This window comes from Lycium ferocissimum, chromosome 1 (assembly GCF_029784015.1).
Source record: "Lycium ferocissimum isolate CSIRO_LF1 chromosome 1, AGI_CSIRO_Lferr_CH_V1, whole genome shotgun sequence".
In the NCBI taxonomy this organism is placed as follows: Eukaryota; Viridiplantae; Streptophyta; class Magnoliopsida; order Solanales; family Solanaceae; genus Lycium; species Lycium ferocissimum.
This window is the reverse complement of record NC_081342.1, coordinates 6,061,372-6,076,110: the sequence shown is the minus strand read 5'-3', so window position 1 is coordinate 6,076,110 and position 14,739 is coordinate 6,061,372. Positions and strand designations below refer to the sequence as shown.

General features: G+C 37.0%; 2 protein-coding genes across 4 annotated transcripts; one reads left to right on the top strand and one right to left on the bottom strand.

Moving 5' to 3' along the window:
- Positions 1-495: 495 nt before the first annotated feature.
- On the top strand, positions 496-3,511 carry LOC132068182 (putative protein phosphatase 2C-like protein 44). The gene is made up of 5 exons (XM_059461688.1): positions 496-846; positions 1,236-1,547; positions 2,546-2,804; positions 2,899-3,038; positions 3,125-3,511. The coding sequence occupies exons 1-5, from the start codon at positions 811-813 to the stop codon at positions 3,260-3,262; spliced, it is 885 nt and encodes a 294-aa protein (XP_059317671.1). The 5' UTR covers positions 496-810; the 3' UTR covers positions 3,263-3,511.
- Positions 3,512-4,094: 583 nt separating this feature from the next.
- LOC132034051 (COP1-interacting protein 7) lies at positions 4,095-14,470 on the bottom strand. 3 transcript variants are annotated; one of them, XM_059424382.1, is made up of 14 exons: positions 14,333-14,470; positions 14,024-14,141; positions 12,961-13,140; positions 12,418-12,538; positions 12,297-12,336; positions 11,745-11,797; positions 11,621-11,667; positions 10,401-10,553; positions 10,081-10,277; positions 8,143-9,587; positions 7,115-8,020; positions 5,016-5,403; positions 4,620-4,685; positions 4,095-4,532 (listed from the first exon to the last, which is right to left on the bottom strand). In XM_059424382.1, the coding sequence occupies exons 2-14, from the start codon at positions 14,080-14,082 to the stop codon at positions 4,480-4,482; spliced, it is 3,708 nt and encodes a 1,235-aa protein (XP_059280365.1). In that variant the 5' UTR covers positions 14,083-14,141; positions 14,333-14,470; the 3' UTR covers positions 4,095-4,479. The 3 variants fall into 3 exon arrangements, with proteins under 3 accessions (XP_059280365.1, XP_059280436.1, XP_059280289.1); XM_059424453.1 differs by having other exon boundaries at positions 14,348-14,377; XM_059424306.1 differs by having other exon boundaries at positions 14,024-14,444.
- Positions 14,471-14,739: the final 269 nt, after the last annotated feature.

The window sequence follows — 14,739 nt, the reverse complement described above, 5'->3', positions numbered from 1 at the left end:
CTATTTTCCTCATAATAAAGTCATCCTGTTCTTTTGATCAATTGGAGTAAATAGGCTCTGGATTTTCATCTTCAGTTTAAAAAATTAAATTTATAAATTTGAGACTGTAGATAATAATCAAATGTAGCATTTCAAATTTCAAAAATATTTTTCTAAAGGTATGAAATGTTTTCAAAATCTCATATTGGATTACCTGCATTCACTTAATATGGTGAATTTATCATATAGCACAAAGCAAAGTATGTCAAACGTTATTTTTTTCTTTTTTACTTTTGAAGAAAATTATTTAGATGATGTAGTATTTAAGATAATGTGCAAGAATTTAATTTTTATCAATTGCTGATGCAAAAAAAAAAAAAAATCGCAATCCTTGAGAGTAATTTGAATGGCTCCAATACGTTATTCGCCCTTTTTTTCAGGTTAACATCTCATGCTTAGTTTATATATAGTCATAGGATAAAACTTAAGCTATTAAGGTAAATTAGCACTTTTTTACCCCAAATATTTTTACTATAACTGTGGTAAACATTCTTTTCTTCCTTGACAAAAATTATCTTTCATTCTTCTATTATCATTTGCTATTTTTTAAAATTGCATTGATAAGTCTTGAAAACTTTCTAGATATACACGCTTATAGTTGAACAAGGAAAAACAGAATAAATTTCTATTGCCAAAAACAAACTCTATCTCTCTATCAATCTCTATCTAAACAGTTTTTATTTTCAAAATCTTTTAGTTTTATTAAATCTCATTAACATCATCAAAAACCAAAGTCCAGTTCCATATATCTGAATATTGAAAGCTGAAAACATGGGCTTTAAGGATTTTCAACTCAAGATAGCCAAGGTATATGCTTCTTTCTGTTAACGTATATGCATTTTGTTTAATCTTTCATATGTCATCTATCAATAAGTTTTGAAGCAAAAACAAAAGAAAATGACGATGAAATCATTATAGATTCACTTCTAGATCGAAGTTTTCATTTCCTTTAATTGTTCCAACAAAAATGCACTCAATCACCCTAATTTAATTTTAAAAATTCCTTATATCAAGGTTTTAACGATGGTTTGGAATTATTTAGTTTAATTACGAGATTTACAAAGTCCGCTATTGTTATATGTCACGATTTAGAGTACTAGGCAGAAATCACATGTATAGGTGCATTTGTAACATGTGTTATGGTAACCATGCAAGCTTTTTGAATTTCTAGGTCTTCTTTTTGTTGATTGTGATAGAAACTTAGGCTGAAAAAATTTCTTGCCAAAAAAGAAGGAAACAAGAAGAGAGGATCCGGAAATGGAAAGAGGCTTTCATGGCTGACGCCAATAACTCATGGATACTACGTGGCGGAAGAAAGGCCATCGAGAGGCGGTGGGGCCAGGCCACAAACTCCTCAAAATAACAAGCTAGAATGTGATAAAGTGGTGGTGCAAAGGGAACAAGTGGAAGAACAAGAGTGGTGGTTTTATGGTGTTTTTGACACCCGAATTGGTGGTGGAGTTACCAAGTACCTGCAGACTCATTTGTTCGATAACAATCTTAATGAGGTAACTATCAGTATCATTATTATTATTATTTTATTATTATCTCTTTCTTTATTGTTTTTCTATTGTTGTTTCTTTTACTTGGGTTATTTGTACTATTTTTTGCTATTAAGTAGTATTTTTCTTTCTACGGTATTTTCATCATAGCTTTTGCTCTTGTATTTGTCAAATCTGTTTTTGAAATCGCTTTTCTTGAGCTGAGGGTCTATCGAAAATAATCTCTCTACCTCTCCTGAAGGTAGGCGTAAGGTCTATGTACATCTCCCCCTCACCAAACCCCACTTATGGAATCACACTGGATATGTTGTTGTAATCTTAATGAGCTATTAACAAAACAAAGCATGAAAACAACATGATCTTAGGATTCTATTTTTTTTACCACCATTTTCTTGTGTTTTGTTAGATGACAATAACTTAGGTGTGATCGTTACTTATTTTGTCATTTAGGTAACAAAGCATGAAAATAAAATGTTCTTAGGATGTTTCCTAATTTCATCTCTTTCTTGTGTTGTTTTGTTTTGTCATCTTGTGTTGTTGGTCGTGCTGCAGCTTGCAAAATTGTTTTCATCTGTTTAAAGGTTGAGTTAAGGTTAAAACAAAAAGATGGCTTTATGGAATCTTATAATGCTTTCCTCTCAAATTGTTTTTATTTGTTTAAAGCTTGAGTCAAGGTTTTCATCTGTATGTCCCGAAGATGTTACAAATTTAAAAGTTTATGCAACGTATATTGGTAGATAGTTAAAATATGTGTAAAAACACACAAAAAAATAATATTGAAAGGCCCTCAATGATAATCAATATGATTACCAATGAGAGTTCATTTTGATTGTTGGGCTAGTCATTTTTGTTCCTTTTTAGTGTATCTGTAAAATCAAGGGGAACACCTATGAAATGTGATGCTGAATATACTATAACCATTATTAACCAAGAGACGCATAATATGGAAAATTGTGGCTTAGTTGGAGGTGCTTAGCTAATTTTTTGTGCCTATTTTTCTTCAGTCACAGATGAGGAGGAAAAGCAAAGAAACATTGAAAAAGGCACATGTCCATGCAAAAGCTAAGGTCAGGGAAACAGAGAAACTAGAAAACTCCTGGAAAATGGGTTCAGCTTCTGCAATAGTCATCAATGGAGAGAAGCTAATACTCTTAAACATGGGTGAATACAAAGCTGTAGTATGCAGAGATGGCGAAGCTTTCGAAATTAACAGAAGGCAACAGCAAACAACAAAGCCACATTGGTCACATAAGCTCTTCCCAGGCATGATAATATGTCACCCTTTTTACCTCTTTTTGTGAAATTTCCTTTTGATGCAGAGAGACAAGCTGAGTTTATTGTTTTTGGTTCGTATCAGTTGTAAGAAGAATAGCCTCCGATTCTGGAAAGGGAGCTGGAGCTGATAAGCCTTCTAAAAGCTCGGAACTTGTTGTTGGTTCTGAAAAGATTGATCGCGATACTGAGTTTGTTATCCTAGCGAGTCCTGGCATATGGGAGGTAAGTTCAAAATCCAACACTAAAACCCCGAAAAAAAAAAAAAATTGTGGTAACTGTTGATTTCTGATTTGTGAAATTTTCAACAGGTAATGAAGCAGCAAGAGGCAGTGAACTTGATCAGACATTTGGAAGATCCACAAGAAGCTGCTGAATGTTTAGCCAAAGAGGCTTTGACTAGAATGAGCAAAAACAATGTTTCTTGCCTTATTATTAGGTTTGAGTGATGCAGAAATGAGAAAGTTTGTGTAGAACTTTTAGCATTTCTGAATGAAACTACACTTTGAACTTACATACTTTGTTATGAGTGATTCCCATTTACAGAACTGGGAAGTTATCCAATACAAATTAGGAGTAATATATTTAGCAAATTATTATTGCTTTTTCAAGCAATACTGCTGTAAGCTCAAGCTAGAATCTCATCATTAGTTTTGGCAAATGTCAAGAAAAAGAATTGCTGGATTACTACTTTTCTCTCTTTTCCGTCAATATACTTATTTCATTTTATGAACCGAGGGTGTATCGGAAATAGTCTACCTCACACAAGGTAGGGGTAAGGTCTGCGTACACCCCACCCACTTCGGGGATCTCACTAGGTATGTTGTTGTTGATACTTATTTCATTTTCTCTTCTCCAATTATTCTGCTTACCAGATTTTACCAAATTGATGCACCTACACATCCCGTGTTACTTTCTGTTTTCACTGCCATATTCTCCTCTTATGGAAAGTATAGTAGGCCATATAGCCAACCTGGATGGCCTACTAAAAAGAAATGAGCAGTGAGGATTCATATAGTCGACCATGTGCTTTGTTGTAGTATGTTTTTCTCTCTTATATTCATTTCCAATGCTTTTGGCCTTAATATAGGCCACAAATGCTGCCTATTATATCACTTCACCTTCTTAAATCATAAGGTCATACACTGAAAAAAGTCCCTTACAATGCAAAGAAACTAAAATGAAGCAGCATTTGTATTATTGCCTCATTGAAGAGAAGGTTTATTTTACTATGAAACAACCACGGAAGATCCCTCTCCAAGAGGAAATGACGGTAAAATATTAAAGAACCAAGCCAATGGGGACTGTTTAATGCATTTTTCTGGAAGTTCCAGCTACTTAATGATTCAATACATAGGTGAAGGAGCGTTAATACTTTAAGCAATAAATATACAATAGGACCTGGAAAAATTTCTCGAGCATCTTCACTGCAAAACACCTAAATCAAATCCAAACTGTAGAGTACATAGAAAGCAAACAGGCAGTCGAATGTATATACATTTCTCATCTTAACAACCACACATTTTTACAGTAACTAAATTTACGAAAGAAACCGTTTTTGGGAAGTCAGTAAGAGCTGTGAGAAAATCCTAAAATGATGAATGATGTGTCACACCTCCTGCTGACAACCATAGGAGCACTTGAATAATCTTGATACTGAATATTTTCACCTTTTTTCACTAGTCTTGCTTCGAAAGGGAGATAACAAAGAGAGTCGAGCTGTATAAAAGTGTAAGCACCTCAGTTCCTCATTCATAAATATAAAAATAAACCTGTAAAAATCATGCAGATAATATTAAATCTTACACTTCTGAGAAACATTGCCAGCAGTTGGGGTTTCATCTTGGGAGATCAAATTCTTCAAAGTGTAAACTGGAAGAGACAAGGTATAAGGTCAGCTTATAGATATTGACGAGCGGCAAGGGAGAAGAAATTATTGTGGATTCCATGTGAATTTCAGTTGTGCAGATGAAATTAGAGCTAAACGTTCAGGATGAAAACATAGTTGCCCATTGAGTTATTTAGAGTACATACAAATCAAAGAAATCTTCCCAAAACTGTACATTGAGTCGTCATTATATTTTCGGACAAGAATATCTTTATAGGAGAATTATTGCAGACCTAGTCCCCCATAATTTCAAAAGGAAACGTGTTATCGATGTTTTCAGCTACGGCTAGTTAAGAGATCTGAAAGTTCATTACCTTCACCAGGCAAGGAAGCATTTGTGGCACTATCATCCTGCTTGATGCTACTCATGCTTGCACCATTTGATTCCGCTCCTGCAGAGGTGTGGTTCTTCTTTGCAAACCTCAAGAGGCGTTTAAAACCTTTTGGTGATTCCTTCACTTGAGTCTTTTCTGCAGCTTCTGGATTGTTATCTACTCTAACAGTGTGAATATCAGGTGCATGAGCTTTGGCAATTTCTTTAACTGTTGATCCTGTGTCTGAGCTCGATGGGGGTGCTTTAACAAACTCCAAGTTTCTGGTACAAGGGTCCTCTATGGAGGAGACACGAGCATATGGAGCACGATAAACAGTACTTCCGATATTTGCAAACTTGGGAGTGTCATCCGCATAACTCGTCCCTGTCTGCAAATATTATGGTGGAACATTCAATTTCTAGAGTTGCATATGCAGCTGATGTTAAGTCAATCAGAACTCAAACAAACAAAGCAGAAATTAAAACTTTTACCAATTAAAATATGCTAATGAGAATAACCCCTGGAGCCATGTAAATGATAAAATATAAACCCATTGGCAGATAAATGGTTACAAATATCCATGAGCACAATTATACATGCTCAGCTGAAATTTAATTTCAAACCGACATGTTATTAAATTGAAACAATAGCTCTCTCACATCACAGAATATCCATCAGGCACCCAAGAACATTAAAGCGCCCCTTAACCCCCCCACACCCCAACCCCAACACCCCCATGCCAACAAAGAAAAAAGAATCAAATGATATAAAGCAAATTCATATTCCAGAAAAAACTAAAATGTCTATTCTCATTTCCGCCACTTTCATCTTCTGAACATGAGATTTCTTGACTGGCCAACACTCCGCCCCATACAACAAAGCTGGTCTAACCACCACTTTGTAGAACTTGCCTTTAAGTTTCGGTGGCACCTTCTTGTCACACAACACTCTGGAGGCTAGCCTCGAGTGTTGTGTGACAAGAAGGTGCCACCGAAACTTAAAGGCAAGTTCTACAAAGTGGTGGTTTGACCGCCTTTGTTGTATGGGGCGTAGTGTCATTACCAAGAAATCTCATGTTGAAGATGAAAGTGGCGGAAATGAGAATGTTGCGGTGGATGTGTGGGTACACTAGGAGTGATAGGATTAGGAATGAAGTCATCCGAGACAAGGTTGGAATAGTCTCAGTGGAAGACAAGATGCGGGAAGCGAGGCTGAGATGGTTTGGGCATGTGATGCGGAGAGACGAAAATGCCCCAGTGCGGAGGTGCGAGAGATTGGCCAGCGACGGTTTCAGAAGAGGTAGAGGTAGGCCGAAGAAGTATTGGGGGGAAGTGATTAGACAGGACATGGCGCTTTTCATGCTTACGGAGGACATGACCTTAGATAGGAGGGTATGGAGGACTCATATTAGGGTAGAAGGATAGTAGGTAGTCGCGTTTACCCTCCCTTAAGAGTAGTTATGTTGTTCTATAGTTTCTTGTATCTTGATTTCTGCGAGTATCTGTTGGTTTCGAATGACTTATTTACTTTCATTGTTTCATTCTCATAGTTACCTATAGCAGTTGATACTCCTTTTACCATGATCGGTTTTGTTATTTCTTGCTTTCATATTGTTTTCATTACGCTTGATTATATCTAACCTTTTGTCTTTTCCTCTCGTTTTTCTCCTCTCTTGAGCCGAGGGTCTTTCGGAAACAGCCGCCCTACCTTTCAAGGTGGGGGTTAGGTCTGCGTACACTCTACCCTCCCCAGACCCCACATAGTGGGATTATACTGGGTTTGTTGTTGTTGTTGTTGTTGTTGTTGTTGATTCTGATTTAAAACATAGCAGTAAAAAGATTAATTTAATTTGCCTATGCTGCTTCTGAAAAAAAGGTTTGCTATATCGGGAACAATTTTAATGAAGAAAGTCAGGGACATTTTATCTTCATGATCTACTCATGGTCTGTAACTTACCATACATTCAACTGAGATAGATAGCCAATGAACTGCAAGATTTTTTAGTAATTGTGTTGTGTTAACGGAAGCATCAAAGAGTGTGTTAATGGAAGTATCAAAGAGTGCCAGCTTTTAATTTTACCAAACTCTACTATTCCTACCTCATGGGAATTTGGCAGTTCTTGCAGTCGGCTAGGAACAGGAGCTCTGATAAATCCTTCAAAGGGTGAGGGTGGGTCACGTGTAGAGGCATAGTCAGTTTTCTCTACACTGTCAATGTGGTCACACTCTTCCACGACCAAAGAGGGCTTCTCCTTCTCAAGCATAACAACAGTTTTCTCAATAATGTTTTCATCTAGATCATTCTTGTATGATTGAATGCCTTCAGATGCTACAGAAGGCCTGTCATTCTTCTCCTTTGCTATAATCTCCGCAGCTGGTTTGTCTTGTGGTAAATCTGACGAATCTTTGGTGGTTCTGATTTTCAGCTCAGGAAGAGTTGCAGCCTTCTTTTTGTCAAGGTCTATGATGGCAGATATTTTCTTGCTCTCTGGCACATCAGAGCGCTTTGTCTTGGACACTGGTTCAGCACTCCGAGCCTTGGGCTTTGATAGTTCAGCACTTTGTGCCTTCCGTAAAGTATCAGGCTTGCTGCTGATTGCTTTGGGCTCTGATAATCTTCTTATTCGTGCCATGGATGCTTTTGAATCAGGTGTAACACCATTGTTTTCTTTTTTCGGTTCAGATAAGGATGACGCTGATCTACTCAATTTGTTACTACCTGCCAACTTGCTGCCATCAGTTGATTTGCTGGCTTTAGAGCCCTTTTGCAAATCACTTGACCCGAGCGAAGTTCTTATTTTGGTTCTTTGCAATGGCGACGAGGATCCAGGCTCTGAGTCACTGAACTTAGATCCCCTGAAGGTGCCAGGAGAGCTTTTTGCTGGCAATTTTCTTGTTTGGGTTGTTGATGCTGGAGAGCGGCCAGAGCTGGAGCCACCTCTGGATGCAATTCTCTTTTGTCTTTCCAGTTTTAATGCTTCAATGCGCTTTTGGTCTGCCTCTTCCTGCAAAATTTTGAAGTTCCACCTAAACAGGTTAGATTTTCCAAAAACATCGAGCTATACTAATAAATTATATTGTGTACTGCCAAAAAAGGGGAAAAGTGAGAAAAGTTAAGTCAGTGTACCTTTTCTTTTTTCATCTTCTGGATATCAGCTTTGAAGGATCTTATCCTCTCAGCGCGTGCTCGTGCATCATCCAAAGGACTTGACTTTGACATTTTTCCTTTTCTTATTGGTCCTCCACTCCTTTTCTTATCCGAAGTATCAACAGTAGCTTTTGACCTGCGATCTTTCTCTGATTTTTTAGAACCTTCCTTAGCCTCATTTGAGACTCCATTCTTTCTTTTATCCTTTGAAGCAGAACCTTCAATGCAAACCTGCATTTCATAGTCAAAAGCAGGGTCATAGACACCTGAACTCTTTTCTGTTCCACGTTCAGGCATCATGCTCAAATCATTAGGCTCGTAGCTCATAATTCCAGCAGAGTTGTTTTCTGATTTTTGATGCATTGATGGAAGCTCAGACTCCATGTTAATGGCAGTTCTACCGTCTGGTCCAACGCCATCCAATGACATTGACCTAAAAGTTACTATAAAAGACTCATCAGTCATATCATGTGAGGAAGCTTTGTCTAGCTTATTAGTATGCTCAAATGCATTTACTGCAAGAGGATCTAATGAATTTCTCAGCCCTGATTGATTTTCTCGACCATTTAACATAAATTCATCATTTGCAGTTCTAGGCATGACTTTTCTCCCATTTATTTCAGGAAAGTGCATGTCCATTTGGTCACCAAGTCCTTGAGCATTGTCATATCCTCTGCTAGAAAGTAGAACTTCACCATTGGCGATGGTACTTTTTGGTCTCCTCCTTGCATCTTTCTCCATTGCAAACATGCCATTTTTGTCAGCATGACGTTCTTCTTCATTACCTTTCAATAAACAATTTTGAAATGCCAGCCAATGCCCACCGTCAGGTTCCTTCTCACAAACAGTATCATCATATGAAATTGATTCATCCTGAAGCTTTGTGCGGCTTCGTCTTGTTTTTGGTGACCGTGAAGTTTGCTTGTTCACTGGATTGTGACCGTTGCCTTCTAAATCTTCACTATCAGCATCTTTTTCCGAACCAGAAGCTGCTTCTGATTCGCTATCACTAGAGTTCTTTGCCTTAGAAGTGATATAATTAATGTTACGTATAACAACCTTTCCTGATTTATTTTTCCTTGACCGACCAGCCTTCTTTCTTTGACTATGAGACCCTTCACTTTCCATTTCTTCACCCTCCTCTGAATCACTGTTGCTCTCTCTCCTATCCAAAGACCGTCTTTTCTGTCTACTTCTCGGAGTGACACCCGTTGGAGAGTTTTCCATTCCTGGATAAGGAGGTTGATAGGGATGCCCATTTCCGGGATAAGCTGGATAGTATGGTACTCCTTGCATGGGATATCCTTGAAAAGGAGGTAAGGCAGAGGGAGGAGAATGCATTGCCCACGGTGGAAACATTGGATGTATATATTGATATTGTTGTTGACCATTTGGGCTTTGTTGATCAAATGGAGGCCTTTCCCCTATATTGCAAAAGAATATATCAAAACTTACCAACTCTCTCAAGAAGGCACACGTTGTACAAAAATATAACATGCCTATATCATCCTACTCAATCCTCATAAATGGTAAGACTATATCCAAGGTCAGAACTGAAAGGATCCCAAACCGAATGAACATTTTGTATGTTGAAAAAGAAAAACGAAAACCAGAACCTTGATGACTAAAAGAATGTATGTTATTATTATTTGTCATAAGTCATCCAATAAGTTTTTGGAAAAAAAATCCTCTAAAAATCTCCAGAAACATGTCTAGAGCTCGGTTGACAAATTCTGGCACAAGGTTATCTGGACCATCCCTTACCAGTAATTTTCCATACAGCTTAAAGTTGAATGAAATATAAAGTTAGGCTAGGTTAGTCAAACCTCCCAGAGACAATTATATGGCCTTGCCCAGATGCCTATATGATGGACAAGTTATGATAAGAGTAGCCTTCAATGGGATTTGCTTCTTTACCTGAATTACCATTCTCAGAAGCCATCTCGCTGTTGGAATCAAACTGCTTATTAGCAACATTAGAGAGCTGAATTCCAGATGCATTCATTGCAGCAATGTCTAATTGATTTGCCATTGCTTCTGCAGCTTCAATTTCAACCCATTGTCCATTTTCATGCTTTTTCTTCCACAGTTCCATAAATCTTACACATGCATCTCTGCCACATGAAAACACATAATGAATCATAGAATCGTTTTTGCGATGTTTATTAAATTAACCTTTTATTTGTGTTTCTTTTAATAGTTTGGAAGGGAAGTAGAAGTTGCTTCTGGTTGCTTACCTTAAGCGCGAAGCACCAAAAGATTCAGAAAATGATACCATTTGTGCCATCCGATCAATATCAAAACCAGCAGCTACAGCACGAGCGAATGCCATTCCTTGTTCTTTTTGAAGCACAGACTTGCGAGTCTCCAGAACCTTCAAAAGCTGTACTCTGGATAAGAAAAATCAATAAAACCGCATTGGAGCTGTTACTAAACTTGAATAATTTGGCTCTCATATATGTTACAAGCTCAGAGGAACTCCATATAAGTTTCTGGAGATTCTTTAAGGCCTCTGAAACCAATAACAAACTGAAGGAAACTTCAAAAGCATGAGCATAGGCTGGTGACATACAACTTATGTAAATACTGAAAAGTCGAAATAAAAGACGAGCAAATCCTGCCTTTATTTTGACTGGCCCAGGTTAAAAGGCAAATGAGCTTGAATTCGCCGACATAATATGCAATATTGAAGCAAGCCGACATACATGTTACTCGGACTCTCCCAAAATGTCGTCGGGTGCGTGTCGGATCCTTCAAAAGTAGTGTATTTTTGGAGGATCCGACACAGGTGTGGCAACACTTTTTTAGAGTCCAAGTAACTTATTACAGACTAAGGGGCTGCATACAAGGATTTGATTTAAAGTGGAGAATCATGAACAAGGACAGGAGTGCAATTGATCGATAAAATAATACTGAATTTTGACTAGCCATGATTTGAATAAAATGGAGAATCGTGAATATTGACATACAACTAAGAGAAATAGCTAACAATGCTAAGTTAGAAATCCTTCTCAACTTTATCAACAAAAAAGAAATCCTAGTTCTTCTCAATTTGACCATAGTGATTTCACTGATTTACTTCCTAACATTACGACTGCAACAAACGCACAGGTGGATCCCCGACTTTAACTTGATGGGTTCAACCTTTACAATTATTAGTACTGAACTCACTATACTCTTAAAATTATGGGTTTAGAGTACAGTATTTGCTGAAATTTTATAGTTTTTCACACATGTAACTATGTTCCGTGCTGAGTTCGGTTGAACCCGTAGCACTAAAGCTAGATCCGTCACTGACAACGGAACAGAGATGCAAAAAAGAATCTGAACAAATTCTTCTACTTGATAAATCATCAGCAAAAAATCTTAATTCATGCGATGATGAAGTGAGACCACAGTCCCACGTGTAATTTCAACGAACAGAAAAATCTGCTGAAATGATTTGCCACTCACATACCTTGAATTTTCTTCCTGCGAATCTGTTTGAGGTCGATGTTCCCCAGGCTGCCCGAAAAATAAACCAGATTAGGAAAAATGCATAATGTGTGCAACATTTGAAAGAATACAACATAACCACCCACCTTGTAAAGGACAATAGCTTTCTCCTCATTGACATCTGCTGTAGATTTAGTACCTGCCAATAGTTCCGTGCTTTTCAGTATATGTGTCATTTTTTAAAAAAAAATTTTGATCAAGTAAAAGTATTTTCTTTCATAAACATGGCCAAAAAACGACCGTATACAAGGGATATACCAAAAGATAAAGAACCTACAAAATATGATTCTCTACAAACTAGCAATTTCACATAACACTGGAGGATATAGCCCACTACTACTTAGCTGATAAAAGGGGAAGAAGAAGAAGAAAACTTTTTTGACAAAAATAAGTAAGGAACTAGCAGTGTCTAGATATCGACATCAAAAGCAGTATTTCCTTGCAAATGGAGGAACCGATCAATGAGCGATGGGAGAAAAAAAAGAAGTTAAAAAGTGGAAAGAGTTAGATTAGTCAAGAAACGAAGACCATAAAGTTGAGAACAGAGTATCACTTGACCTGTGTGATGATGAGAAAGAAAAAGAAAAAGAACTGGCCTTATTTTGTTAATAATGATACAAGTTTTCACTCAGAAGTACCTGCAAACTTCCCTGCTGGTTTTGCTTCTTTGTATTCAACCTGTTAAAGAAATAAAAGTGTTGGACCGGCGTCTTGACAATCAATGACACATGAAATTTCTGAAGATCAGTAAATACTTACTCGCCCTTGTCCACTATCATTTTTTCCCTGAAGGGCCATTGCTTCCTCAATCTGCAAGATCTCAGATTCTATGGTGTATACCCTTTCCAGAATCTCCGGAGTGCTCACAAAGCGGACAAACCTGTTAACAGAAAGAAACATTGGACCAATTGATATTTATCCCAAAAAAAACACTGGACTGATTTGTTCGTACACCTTGACACTCGTATTCTCTTTTTTAATCTTTCTCAGCATCCACAGGACGTGCAAAAACAGCTTAACATTACGGGGGGGAAGTTATCATGACTGAAGTCCTGGACGCTCCAGATTAAACATTTACATGATAAATGCTTACAAGAGTTATTTTGGTTTAGTATGGACTGTCCCTAACGAAGGTTCCGAACATTTTAGCGAGAAATGTAAATGAAAAAGTTTATCCCTTTGCACATAAGACATGGACGATCATGGAAACATTCCCAGTTCATAAGCTACGCACATGTAAGAACATATGAAATTGATTAGATAATTGGAATTCTTACAAGGTCAACATAAAGTTGCACGAACCTTTCCACTGTGCCCTTTGTAAACCATGGAGCATCAACATCAGTATCCGGTTCCAGCAAAATTGAGTAACCACCCTTTGCAATTTGATCCTGAGCAGTTCCCAAGTGAGCAAGAAAAGGAGTAAGCAATCCAGAAGCTATTTTTTCTTTCTTGTCATTGGCTATAATGAATAAATCACACCTGAAAAGAAGAAGCATTTGATTAGTACAGAGAAAGTCAGCAACTCCGCGCTCAGCTACCTATTTTCATATCCAAAAGCGCAATAACTAATTGACTACAGCTATGCCACTCAAAATACTAGAAGTTCTATTAGCACCCGTTCTGTAATGAAGAGAGAAGTAGAGAGATAAATTGCCATTGCCGCTGCAGAAGTTATTGATTTTTCAGTTTGCAGTTTGCACCAAGAAAGATAAAACAAGAGTAGTAACTAACTTGGGTGCAGAATTCACGTCTATCCAGATTTCAGACTCTTGTAACAATCGGACAGCAATGTCATTTCCATTCAATTAGTTATAAGAGAGAAAAAAGCAGAAAAGTCCTAACCACCTTTGGGGAAAAGATAAAAGACTGTAAGAAATCATCCTTTCAGCAAAACCACATATTCCCTAATTTACAAAGGGACGACGGTATTCAAGGCTGAAAAACAGGAATGTTGAATATCCAACTGGATTCTCAACCTATATGTTCAAGGAGGTTTGAATTTTTTACACAATAATTCTAAATGTGACCACATGCAAAAAACAGAAAAAATCATAAGTATATTAAAAATCAACTAAACTTCAATCTCATACAAGTTGGTGTTTGCTATATGAACCTCTATATCCATTCTGCTTTATTCAGGCCCATTTCCCTCCAACACTAGCAAATAATGTAAGACAAAATCAGTTTACTCTAAAACTAAACATTCTCTAAATCTCACATTTTTTTCTAACATGCATATACTCAAAAAGATGCACATAATCATCATGATTATATAAACCCAAAGAGATCAATTAACATCCATATACACACAGCAATTCTAAAACACATGAAATATTAACCAACTAAAGAGGACATTATTTACCTAGTTCTAGTAGGAGTGAGCTGAAATACAACTGAGTCAAGTAGAGTACTAGACTTCATTCTTGCAGCTCCAATTTGCTTCACCACCAACACTTAGATCTTAAAATAAGCTCCCAAATCTTCAAACAAACAAACCCCACAGACTAATCAGTAATACTTCATTGTTTTCAACATCAAGAAACCTTTTTTACACTAGAAAAACACAAAAGATCACTTTTTTAATGAGAAAAAGAGCAAAAGGGTATGTTCAGACCAAAAAGATTAAAGCAAAAGCTAAAGAAAACTAAGCTTTTAATGGTTGTTTTCATACATTTTTGACACTAACCCAAATCAAAATGTCATTCAACAAATCAAGATTCAAGCTTTACACACAATACAGCTCAAAAAAACACACACTCACACAAAACTATGTGTACATTTGTGTAAAAAGACAAGGATCCAAAGAAAAGTCTACTCCATATAAGAACAAGATTCGCCCGTTGGATATTGCCTGAAGTAAAATGAAAGAAAGATCAAGGGTGTTTTAGGTATTTTAACGGAAAAGTGGAGCATTAAAAGATGAAAGGAAAATGAGAGAGTATGATAAAAATAGTCTCATATGTTTGAGGGTAGGTTCAAAATAGTATCTCAAGTATGTATTAAATAGTTTTAATCCTTTATATTTTGCCAAAAGTTAATATTTTTAGCCTCGGTCAAATATTCACCTAACTCTGTCTG

What these genes read in the sequence shown, in the direction of transcription:
- LOC132034051 (XM_059424382.1), bottom strand. Translation starts at nt 14,082, where the DNA reads ATGAAGTCTAGTACTCTACTTGACTCAGTTGTATTTCAGCTCACTCCT. An exon ending in TTTGGTGCTTCGCGCTTAAG is followed by an intron (nt 10,278 to 10,400) that starts GTAAGCAACCAG and finishes TTCATGTGGCAG; the next exon opens with AGATGCATGTGTAAGATTTA. An exon ending in AGAAGATGAAAAAAGAAAAG is followed by an intron (nt 8,021 to 8,142) that starts GTACACTGACTT and finishes AAAATTTTGCAG; the next exon opens with GAAGAGGCAGACCAAAAGCG.
- LOC132068182 (XM_059461688.1), top strand. Translation starts at nt 811, where the DNA reads ATGGGCTTTAAGGATTTTCAACTCAAGATAGCCAAG. An exon ending in TTCAACTCAAGATAGCCAAG is followed by an intron (nt 847 to 1,235) that starts GTATATGCTTCT and finishes TGATTGTGATAG; the next exon opens with AAACTTAGGCTGAAAAAATT. An exon ending in TCGATAACAATCTTAATGAG is followed by an intron (nt 1,548 to 2,545) that starts GTAACTATCAGT and finishes ATTTTTCTTCAG; the next exon opens with TCACAGATGAGGAGGAAAAG.